General features: G+C 39.4%; 1 protein-coding gene across 4 annotated transcripts in view; it reads left to right on the forward strand.

Annotated features, from left to right (window-relative positions):
• Nucleotides 1-5,134: 5,134 nt before the first annotated feature.
• mdga2 (MAM domain containing glycosylphosphatidylinositol anchor 2) overlaps nucleotides 5,135-12,235 on the forward strand; it is a 193,033-nt gene continuing 185,932 nt past the window's right edge. For all 4 annotated transcript variants that reach the window (XM_023347746.1, XM_023347748.1, XM_023347747.1 and 1 more), the window contains exon 1: nucleotides 5,135-6,125. In XM_023347746.1, the coding sequence (XP_023203514.1) occupies nucleotides 6,053-6,125 (73 nt within the window). In that variant the 5' untranslated portion in view covers nucleotides 5,135-6,052. The remainder of the gene's footprint in view (nucleotides 6,126-12,235) is intronic.

Raw genomic sequence — 12,235 nt, forward strand, 5'->3', positions numbered from 1 at the left:
TGCATTTCATTCGGGGGTGTCTTCTTTTTTGTTTGCATGTTTTCTCTTTTGCTGCGCATTTGCACCTGTCGGCCACCGTAGGTGATCAACTCAAAACCACTCCTACCTTTTTACTCTCTCTCTCTTTGTAGTTTAAGCACACCTGTTACCGTAGCAACCGCCTGCGCCCCGCGAGACGACCAAAGATTACGTTAAAAACATAACATACAGTCCGTTACGATATCAAGTTTCCAGGCTTGATATTTATTTCTCGATTATTAATCAGCGCTTCCCTGAACACAGCGACGGTTGATTGACTAGCTGTACTTGGTGCTAACGTGGCTAACACGAGTAACAGTTTAGTCCAAAGCCTTTTCTGCTAAAATAAAATCTTTAGTGTATGTCAGATACAGACATATTGCATATTGATCTGTTTAGCTAACGTAAGACTGTGTAGCAGACAGGCTTCAAGGTGTAGAAGTTGTATCAGTTCTGCCATTATGCTGTACTTAGCTAACAGGAAGCTAAGTGTGTTTGTGAGACGGCCACGCACGTGACCACGTAGAATGGACATCAGCCAATGAAAAGCGGCTCCTGTGGTAAGGTCCATATCGGACTGTGACGCCAAAAGTTTCAAAGTGAGCAGGAGCTGACAAGTCAAACATTTTTACACACTGACTTGACTGACTGACAAAAGTTTTAATGTTGTCAATTTCAGCCAAGACAACTTGAAAAACTCAAATGTTGGAGGAAAAGATAAAAAAGATACAGCTGTATTATAAAGATGCTTACTGATAAGACCATACATGAACAAAATCATGAAGACAGGACAGGAGAGTATGAAGACATGTAAAGCATTGGCAGATGGTAAAAGCTAATTTTCAAGATAACAAAGCATAGAGTTTAGAAATATTATACAAAAATAGAAAGATCGTAGCATAACTGAAAACCTCTCAAGACAATGCTGTCTGTCTAAACCGAGAGTTCAGGTAAGGAGAGCATTGATCAAAGGAGGAGCCAAGAGGCCCATAGTAAGTCTGGAGAAGCTCAGAAAGGAGGATCGGCTGACAGGACAACTACTACTTGTGACATGTACAAAAACAAAACCATTATTGACAACCAATAAACATAAATACAGGTAGAGAAAACAAAAAAATTGATTTTTTTTTTTAATTATCAAATACTAGTTTTGTACTATTTTGTACACATTCATCACACATATATCCAAGTGTGATTTTCTAAGTGTTTGTAATATACAACAATTGAAAAAGTTAAAAAAAACTCTTGAAACACACATGCAGCAATATATTCATTGAGTTTAACTATGTTTGTCAGTTTGCTGGGAACCATATAACAAAAAAAGTTAATTTTTTTCAATCTAATTTATTTCTTCAATGAATAAAATGTATTCCACATAATAGACCAGGGACAAATATTATCCTTGGTAACTGTTTGATTTTTGATTTGTTTGGGAATTTCCTGTAGAGGGCGCCAAAGTTACCACTGTTGTGACTATTCTCTTCTCCAAAGACTTTTGAGTAGAGTTGACACGAGGTTTTTTATGTTGCTTTTTCAGTTTGCTTTAATAAATGTTTTTATTTTCTCAAAAAGGCAGAGCCTACTTGCAAAAGAAAAAAACCCTACAGCTTCGAAATGGGATCATCCCATTGATTCTGCCTGATTCAATTGAGTGACAAATGCCCAAAACAAAGCTGAAAATGTTGACTTTGGATCTTTTAAAAAAACAAGGAAAAGATTTATAACACAGCACAACAGAAACAATAAAAATATTTACTCCCACTGGTCTAACTCAATTATGGCTTGAAGCTATTTTATTGAATTTTTTGGTCAGAGATCTAACTACTGGCCCTTACATATTCTGCCCCATTTGTCCAATAAATATTCCATTTCCCCTCTTCATTTCAGGGAAAAATACACTAATTAAATCCATTTCATTTAAATTCTGTTGCTAGGAAACAACATAATGGTCCAGCTTTAGAATCAGCCAGCTCTGGCAACCACCCCTGAACAGGAAATGTATAATTGTAGACCCATTTAATCGAAACTCTTGCCATATTTTTGGTACTTTGAAATTGTCTATATGACCACACAGATTTATTCTAGAGAAAGCCATAATCACGGTTGTTAGTTCCGGTGCTTTCTGTTCACTAACTGTGGTCAAAGGAAATATAATTAGACAAATTTTCTCAATTTGGAGGAAAACTCCTTGAATCTGCCTGCAGGACCCTTAAGGCGATTCTGAGACCCCATTTGGGAACCTCTTAGCTGTACCTTTTCAAAACTTTTATAAAAACTGTGAGTTTGTCACAGAGTACACCTTAATGGTGATTTTGACTACTGAATCGAAGAAGAAAAAACTCGCATCACTGATTGTCGTCATGCGAGCCGGGACATGAGGGTGGTGGGAAGTCCATACATCTGGTCAGAAAGACTATCTTAAATTCATGCTTCTTTTTCCTAATGAATTTAAGAAAGAGAAGTAGCTACAAAAATAACTATTTTATGAGTGTCTAATCATAGAATGTCAATTTCAAATATCACTTATTTACCAAGCCCTACCTCCCCACTTTTCCTGAATACAATAATTTTTTATGCTTTTAGTTTTAGTATCTCTCACCAAGATGGTAATTAAAGATGCATCTAATTTTTTATTTTTATTTTTGCCAATTTTTGGTTTTCTTTTGGGTCTGACCTGCTTAGTTTGACACATTATTTTTTTCTAAGAACTATAACTAATAATAGAAATCAAATGTGCTCATCCTTTAAAGGTGCGAAAAGGTCTGAATCCAACACAAAAGGAAAGAGTTTTTAAAAAATCATTGCCATTCATTAATTTTTCTGTTTTTTATAAACTCAAAAAGGTGCAATGAAATACAGGAGGCATTATTCAAGTCAATATAAAAAAGCAAAGGGAAATTAAATATTGTAGGTCATGTTATCTAAGGTTTTTCAAAGGCTCTTGTCGATACTGATATATATGGGCAAAATCTCCTGTAGCAGTCTGAAATACAACGATTGTCATAATGCCTCTGACTGAAGGGGCTTATTTTTTTTTTAAAGAATCATAATCTCCGTTGCTTCCACAGTAGTCCTCAAAACAGAACCTTTTAATTATGTTTTGTTATTATGGCACCTTTCACAGATAAAATCAAGAGAACTTCATAAAACATGTGTCCATTTCTGATGAACCCCACATCTGTAATCAATTAAGTATTTCTGCAGATTATAGGACTCTGACAACTGGTGGAAGTCTATAGTGTACATAGTGAAAAGTAATGGTGAGAGTACAGTCCCCTGTGGTGCTGCTGTGCTGCTAATCACCTGGTTAGACACAGTCATTCAGTCTCACAAACTGTGGTCTGTCTGTCAGGTAGTCATAGATACAAATGATTGTGGAGGCCTCCATCTGTGTCTTCTGGGGTTTTTGGCAAAGCAAATCAGGCAAAATTGTATTAAATGCACCGGAGAAATCAGAGAACGTAATCCTCACAGTGCTGCCGGCTCTGTCTAGACGATAGTGGGTCTGTTGAAGCAGGTGCATAATGGCATCTTCAACTCTAACTACATCGTGGTATGAAAACTGCAGGGCTCCTGATATGTGCTTGTTGCTTACTCAGGTGGGCCAACAGGACCTTCATAATGTGAGAAGTCAGATCAACAGGTCTATAGTCGTTAATGACGGATTGGTGGCTTTTCTTCGGTATTGGAACAACGCAGTACGTATTCCACATCACTGGAACCTTCTCTTGGTTCAAGCTAAGGTTGAAGAGGAGCTGCAGAATCCCACAGAGTTTATCTGCAGAGGATAAATTCTGAAAAGGACCAAATAGACTCGGCACAGTGTTGATTTAACTCTGCAGACTTTGTGTACCAAACTACAACCATATAAAGGCAAACTACAATTCTTAAACAGCATAGAAAATCAACATCATTGTCCACAACACTTCCTTCTGTTTACTGATTGGCCTGAGTGAAATTACACTGGAGAAATTAAGCTCAATGGGAGAAATCCCAAACAGAATGCTAAAAGGAAATGAGATTTAAGCAGAATTGTGTGGGACAGCAATGGCTAGGTAAGTAATTCAATTGAAAAAGTGAAAAACATTGATTAAATATGTTCATTATCCATAGAGTGATATGTTTCAAGTCTTTCTCAAGTATTCCATGTTATTTTGATTATGGCTTACAGCTAATGAAAAACAAAAATTCAGTTTCGGAGAAAATTTAAGTATGGTGTAATATCATTTATTTTAATTAGACATGTTATGTAATTGTCATGCTGTTATCTAAACCGACAGCTATAAAATGTAAGGTTATTGCCAACAGCCACAAGAATAGTAAGTACAGTAAAAATATTTAAGCTGAGAAAATTTCAATATTAGACCTTCTCATCCTCATTCAAAACCAATTAAAAGAACATTTGGAGTCTTCTGATCATTTTAAAGCTACTTGCTATATGCCTAGAGAAAAACATGCCACATGCCACACTATTGTCAAACACCATGTCTTCTTAGGTCTTTAAAACATTTATGTTGCTTTTGACACAATCCCTATCGAAATATTACATGTGCATTGGGATTATCGTTTTGCTGGGACTGGGTATGCTATTTTGGTCAGATAGTTTTTTGCTGTATTAAACAGAAAGTCACTTTCACCAGTTTCTCCTTCTGCTTTTGGCATTCAGAGGTGAGTTTGCACAATTTTAGTCCGAGACGTAGATTCTTTAAACATGTGTAGTATAAATGGCAAAAAATAAAATAGAATTTAAAAAACAATTGAATAAAGAATTGGTTTATGTTATATGGCCAAACTGCACTATGTCCTGGTACTCCAATGAAACGAAAGACTAATACAAATAGTGTGATGGGGGAATTATTGTCCCTCATCAGAAACTTGTATGATGGACCTCTGCATCCTGAAGAAGAATGGTGAGACATGAGCAGACAGACGTGTGTGTGTGCGTGTGTGTGTGTGTGATGGCAAAAGATCTGTTAAAGTAAGACCCCCTGAATTCCAATGCTCCCATCTCTTCCATCCCTTCCTCCTCCTCCCCTCCCTCTCTTTCTCTCTCCCTCTCTCTCTCTCTCAGCATCCAGCAGCTGCGCCTCTCTCATGCCTTTCCTGACGCCGAGTGAAGCCTCCCATACAGATGAGCACTGGAAGCAACGCACCTCTTGACGTAGCCGTGCAGACCGGTTGCGGTGCCACACTCGGTGTGCAATACGTCCGTACAGCACGTATTGCGCAACGTGACTGATGCTCCGTACTGGCTCGGTACGGTGGAAACCACAAAAAAGCGGTCTCGTTGGCGAGGAGCTGTGGATAAAAACCCGTCGGCCGACCGGACCGGAGGACCGGACCCTCCCCTCGTCATTTGCCACAGGGAGAGATGAGCCGACTCTCCGTGTCGCTCGTGATGTGACTCAGTAATTCGCGTTTGTACGTATGGAGATAAGCAGCCTCTGAGGACTTCATCCATCGGAAAGGTGAAGACGGGGAGAATTGGGCTGTTTTGCGGCGGCAGGGGGAGTGATGAGAGCTTCATCTGACAGCTCGCAGCCGACGCAGCATCCGCGGCGTGAGCTCTGACCACAGCTGGATTTGATGAGCTTCGTCCGTGGGCGCCGAACCTTCGACAGAACCCGTGTGTCCTCACTCGTTTTTGTCGTGTTTTTACAGAGTACTATTTAAAATATTATAGGCCACCGGAGGTAAGAGGGTGGTTTTGAACATATTTTTTGTTCTATTTTTATTTATTTATTTTTAAAGACCGGCCTCTTTGCAGTTCATTCCCCGCTCCTGGCCGCGCGTCTTACCCGTCTGCCTTGTCACATCCTAAGCGGCGTCTGGGTGCCGCTCGGCATTTTCGTTCATTCTCCTACATGGCACCTCACACTGAAGGCTAATTTACATCATTTCACTTACCTTCTGTGAAATACAAACACTAAATTAATCGACGAGAAGTGCCGCGTCTATGCGCCTCCGTCGCACCGCCCCGGAAAGGACTTCTTCCCACTGAGAGAGCTGGATATGCAGAGATTAACGTGAAAGGATGGATCTAATTGTCGCTGTTTTGGGGCTGCTGGCGCTGGTCGTCGGAGGCATCAGCTGCCAAGGAGTGTATGGTAAGTCCGTGTATCCCACATGCTTTTTCATGACCTTGTACAACTCATAGCTGTTTTTCCTATTGCATGCAGTGTCCTTTCATGCTGTTGTTATTTAGGGGAAATACATGTATGGTTGACATATACCAGCTCTGAAAGACCATATTTGAGATCGCAGCTTCCTAAATGTAGCCCCCCTTTTTGGTTATACAGCAAATCGCGTGTGTGTGCAGCCCCTTTTCTGATCCAATCCATCACTCCCCATGCTCGGTGAGCAGGCTAAATTTAGCAGGTTACATTTATATGTTATTACAGAGGAACCCCATTGGTCTATTCTGAAGCCTTCCGGATTGTTCTTATTATTTCCCCTACCTTGCTAATTATGATTCAAAATGGCACATGTGGCTCCTTATCTGACATCAGGCCAAATGCTTTTGTGGAAGTCATCATGAGGACTGTAATCTGTCGAGCAGTGGTACTTGGTATGCATCATCATGAGTGATAGTCCTGTGTGTTGGATCTATCTACCCACCTCCTCCTTATGTCTAGCATCTCTGAGTCTCTTGCAGGAGAGATTCAGCTCAAACGTTGTATTATAAGGACTTGTTGCAGAAAGGAAAGATGCAGGGACATTCTGACCACACGCAGCTCAAAGAAACCAGAACATTCTGTCATGATTTCTAAAGAAGAAAACTGCTACAAACTGCTGATGTTTAGATGATTGCTTTTTTTTTCCTTTTTTTTTTGCTAGTATGCAATAAGAGGTGAGCATCGTCATCTGTTGCTACTTGAATTCCACCACAAAAGCAAACTCCTGTCCTATGCCTCTGCAATTAGTGTTGCAAATTATATCCGGTATGAGTCGTCAGCCTTGCCAGCAGAAGCAGCACTGACAGTGGCAGCTGTAGGAGGACTGCGAGGACAAAGTGATTCATGTGCACCAAGACGAGGACATGGAGGAATCCTTGAGGTGCCCAGCCCTTCTCTGTCAGCACTAACGGTGGCTCTGACCAAAGCAAAAAGGCCCCACGGAGGAATGCTAAAGCCAGATGTGAAGACGTGGGGATTGTGTTTTCTCAGGCTTAGAAGATTTTTGTCAGTACGGAGTGTGAGGCACAAGAACGGCCACAGTTAACATGACAGAAACTATCATGGGATCACCAGGATTTTCCTTTTTCGTCTAGAGGCATGAGCCAAACAGGAATAGGCGGGACAGTAATAATTGATGATCCAATTAGACTGTACTACTTCTTACATCTACTGTTTGTTTTTATTTTGTGGCACCAACTGTGATCTAGTTTGCTATGTTCCACTTGCACCTGAAGACAGATATCTGAACTATATATGGCTTAAAATTACAGTTGATCACCCAACAGTTAGAAATTAAAAATTGGCTAAGGCTACACAAACAAGCTAGCTCTACTAACCTGAGTAAGTTGAAGTGAACAATATCGTCTTGAGGCACTTTCTTGAGACAATATTTGTTGTGAATTATAATAAGTCAACTAAACTGAAATGTAGTATTTTGTGTACCAAATAAATACGCATCAAAAATCAAATCAATGTTTTCATTGATAAAGGGTGGACAGTTTGAGGATACCTTGATAAGATGCAAAGTGACATGATAATAAACTGCTTATTGTTGTAAATAGTGACCGTATGTGAGGGACGACAATGCTGGTTTGTGATCTGTGGCTGGTGAGGTTTTTCCCATGGTAACGGTTTTCCCTTTGGGTGCCACAGAAATCAGATTTTTTTTAATATGCATTTGACCTTTTGTTTTTTTTTTTCAACTCACAACTTTGAAATTATAACTTGTGAAGGCAATTTGCATTTCAGTGGCATTCTCAAGTCTAGACAAGTGGTGACAACATTTGAAGTTGTCAAGTGATATACACAAAAAATAGACTGCATTCATTTCAGCTTGTGGGTGTGAAAACAGTAATTTGAAGTTGCCTTAATTGGCTTGAGCTGGAAATTAATTTTTGCGTGTAATTTTAGTGCTTTGCAATACTCATCAAACATCGGGAGAGCTTGTATGTATTTCTTTTTCAAATACTTAAATTAGAATATGTTTGGGCAATTTTCAATTTTTGGGTTGTGGACAGCTTTGAGAAACTGAACCAATTTTTGGCCTGTTTTGATTTATCTTTAACAACTATCACATAGCAACACAATTTGAAATATTTTGCCATTTGTGTGATGAAGTTGCTTTGAAAGACAATTTTAATAACATTTTAAAGCAAACAAAAAGTATAAATCAGTTCACAGTTTAAGATTTCTTTAGTAAAACCACAGTCACTGTGTGTGTGTTCCCAAGAACGTTGAAGTCTGTGAGATTTTTAAAGACATCCAGCAATGTGCATTGTGCTCTGTGACAGAAACTTTGTTGTACTTAATTCAACCTTTTTGTTATCTGCTGAAAATCTTGTTCTCCCCAGTCTGAATGAAGTGCAGACGTCTCTCAACATGTAGAAAATACAGTTTCTTTTTAAGTAGCTTGTCACATCTCTGTCCGTATGGGCACTTTATTGTAAACATCTAGCTGATACTGAAAATAGATAACTTTGAGTCTTCTTCCCTTAATAGAATTGTGCCCACAAAACAAAGTATTTTTCTACAAAATATGTTGCGTAGATATGGTAGCAGATTGGAAGAAATCTGGATTTTTGACTTTCCGGTTGGTCAGTCATTGGCCTAACTAGGGATCAACCAGTTGGATATTTAAATATGTACCCTGTCTAATCTTGCATGCATTCAACTTCAACAAAACAGAATTGCAAAGAGTATTACAAACATCTCCAAATATCCTCTACTGTACAATTCTTTGTCACTCCAAGAAATATGATGTACTAATCAAATTTGTTGTTCAGAATAATGGATAGGGGGAATGTTTCTGTCAAAAATGTAATTTATTGCTTCTCTCTATTTTAGTCTATGTGCATTTAAAAGTATTTGCCCAAAAACAGTTGTCCTTGCATTCAAACATGATTGCAAAAAAGCCCCACGACATCAAATAAACAGTCGAACGAAAAAAGAATATATGGAAAAAGAACGTTTCTAAATAAACGCAACCTTTACAGTATAAGCTGTTTAGAGTCAGTGCATTCCTAGCTATTTAACAGGGCTCAGGTCACAGCCTCTAAATCTCTGCCCTCACCTAGCTCAATATTAACTTTTATTAATTTTGTCATCAGCTTTATTTAAGCTGATGACATGGAATCATCAGCTTCCGACAGACATTGAGAACTGACAGGCTGACACTAATCATAAGAGCCGATATCGTGAAAGTCCGATAAAAGCCGTTGATCCTTGGTATAAGCATGCTGTCCATGCCACCGTGTGTGAGTGGATGAAGATGCAAGCAGATTAGAAGGGAATCATATCCCATAATGCTTGATGTGATGTTACTAGAGTGGTATGTGTGGACTTGTGGCTATGTAACAGCAGCAGCAGAAGCAGAAGGGACAGGGGATGAGCTAGAGAGGTGGGGTGGAGGGGAGCACCAGATGGAACTGTTTGGGCATTTAACTCTCAGTGTTTGCATGTATGTTGAGCAGCTTGAAAAATCCCTAGAGCAAAGCCAATTCCTCTTTTATTCATCAATACGGTTTCTTAGATTCTCCTGGAATGGTGCTTTCTTGCCTTCCATGTATATAACAGGTTATGTAGAAAGAACAGGGTTGTTTATAAAGTGGAAGGGCTACATTCTCTAAGTTGTAAAGCATATTCTCTCAAATGAAGAGGAACCACTGGTGAAGACCTGTATGTGCCTTATGTTTACTGCAAGCCTCTAGGGGAACTGTCTGTATACAGCAATTTATTGGCATGGCTCAAAAGTCAACATTTATTATTGATGGTTGCAAAACATTTACATTGACGTACTCTTGCCTCCCAGTGGATTCACAGAAGGTTTAGACATATGGTGGTTGTGGGAATTCAGCATCACAGGTGAAAAGCAGTGGGTGAGTGACTATAATATGAGACACAACATGATGGCATTTTTCATTTTGTTCATGGAAAGTTGTCTTTAAGTATACAGAATGCAGTCAAATGACGTAAAGTATTCTTTGGTTTTAAAAAAACCAGACTGCAATTCATGCTTTAATAAATTTCCTTTAGGATTCTACAGAGAAGTTTTTCAATCGTACCAACAGTTTTTGTCACTAGTAATGATAAACAAGTCACAAGTTGTCTTCCAAAGGAGCTGGCCTGTCACAGAATGTTGAAGGTACAACTTATGTCACCGTTTAATTTTTCTGCATGAAAAATGCTATGCAAATGATTTAAAAGTGGTTGAGGTTTCTGACATGCTAAGTAGTCTGTATTTGGAAACTACCTACATACCACAGAGCAATTTAAGAACTACTTCCTTTCTTACTTCAAAATAAGAGTCTCAAAGATAGTGTCAAGCTTAAAGGACTAACCTACTTATCCACATCTTATACTTATAGCTTGTTCTTATGTCTCCAGACCAAGTGACAACAACTGCACTTGATAGAGATTTAATTTTGACGACAAAAGATTAACATTGAACTAACTAATACCTGGTAAACATCATGAATATTACTGCTAAAAATTATTTCTTTTTTTTATTTCTGGTCAACATTTAATATCGTCAGAAGATCTTACTGATCCATTCCTAGTTGAATACACTGTACTTGTACTTTGTTTCGCATTTAGTTACCATTGAGATTTTTGCCACTTGACTTTATAGCATTTTGTTTTGTTGCATTAACTCCATCTTTCCCTTCTTTGATTTCTAAATGGACCCTAAAGCAGATGAGTGGGACATTTAGTAAATTTTCTCTGGTTATTTTTATCCGCGGGGATCACTTGATGCCGTCTCCATTGACTAAATGGTGATATCATGATGCAGTAATGAAGAAATCACATAGCAGTGTGTTAAGTGGTGCTGCCATAGTCATTAAGGAGAATTGATGAAGGCTAGTCATCCCACCATGACCGCAGGCCAAAGCGAGAGAAAGTGAGTTTCCACTAAAGTACCAGCATCTGTTTTTTCTCCTTTTCTTCCAACCTCCGTTATCTTTTTGCAGGATTTCTCCCTTCATGATGCTTTTCTCAACATACATTTCTCATATGGATTGCTACATTACATTGAACTCTACTCACCATTGTGTTGTCTTCACTTGGTCAAAGCAGCTTCTTAATTGCATCAAATCAAAATATGTGGTCTAGTTAACTACCCCATAGCATTTGTATGTAATGGTAGTGACAGCTAGAGGGGTGTAAATGTTAATATCAGAAAGCTGCAATCAAACATGAGTTGTATGATTGCATGGAAATGTCTTTGCGCTTGTTACTTTTTCTGGAGACGTACCGCCTTCACTATGTTCCCTTTGCATCAAAGTCAGTCAGAGACAACCTCCATGGGATGCACAGATGTCCCTGATCTCATTTGTGTTGTGCTGCTGAAGAGGGAGGAGAAAGAAAAGTTCCTCTTGCCTTCTCCCCGCACAATTCCACTTCTGCTTCCCTTTTTTTGCTGTCTTTCTCCTTCTGTCTCCTGCTCCCTCTCGTTTGCAGTGAAGTCCAAGCAATTGCTGAGGTTCCCTTTTCATGAGCCCCGGTTCAGACGCTTTGGCTTCTAAGCTATGCAAATGCATTCTGCCAGTGAAACTAAAGCCGTCTTTGTTGGTTCTCAGAGGCCTCCTCCACAGAGTCCTTCATCATTCCTTTGGATCAGGACCCTTACATTTCCCACCGTAATAAGATCGCAGATAACCCTGTCTCTTCTCCTCCTGCTCAAAGTTCCTATTTCCTTGCCTGTCATTCCTCTGCCAGGCTCTTCCTTCATTCCCCTCGGGGTAACAGCCGACGGACGTCTGCAGCTTTAGTCGGGGGACAAATGAAGATATGCAGCTGGGTAGAACACAGAACAAGGAATTTGTTGCAGTGGAACACTTAGTTGAACACCTCAAGGATTCCTTTGGACCTCTCAGAGGGGCTTCAGATGGGACCAGTTTGATCATTTTGAATATTGCTCCTCTTCGGAGCCTACCCTCTGAGACTAGTACTCAACATACACTGCAGAGACACTGCTTGAGTTTTAAATCTCACACACTTCTGCTGAGTTTAGCAGACTCCAACAGTTAAGTAATCCAGCACTG

The sequence above is a fragment of the Xiphophorus maculatus genome, chromosome 15 (assembly GCF_002775205.1).
Source record: "Xiphophorus maculatus strain JP 163 A chromosome 15, X_maculatus-5.0-male, whole genome shotgun sequence".
Taxonomy (NCBI): domain Eukaryota; kingdom Metazoa; phylum Chordata; class Actinopteri; order Cyprinodontiformes; family Poeciliidae; genus Xiphophorus; species Xiphophorus maculatus.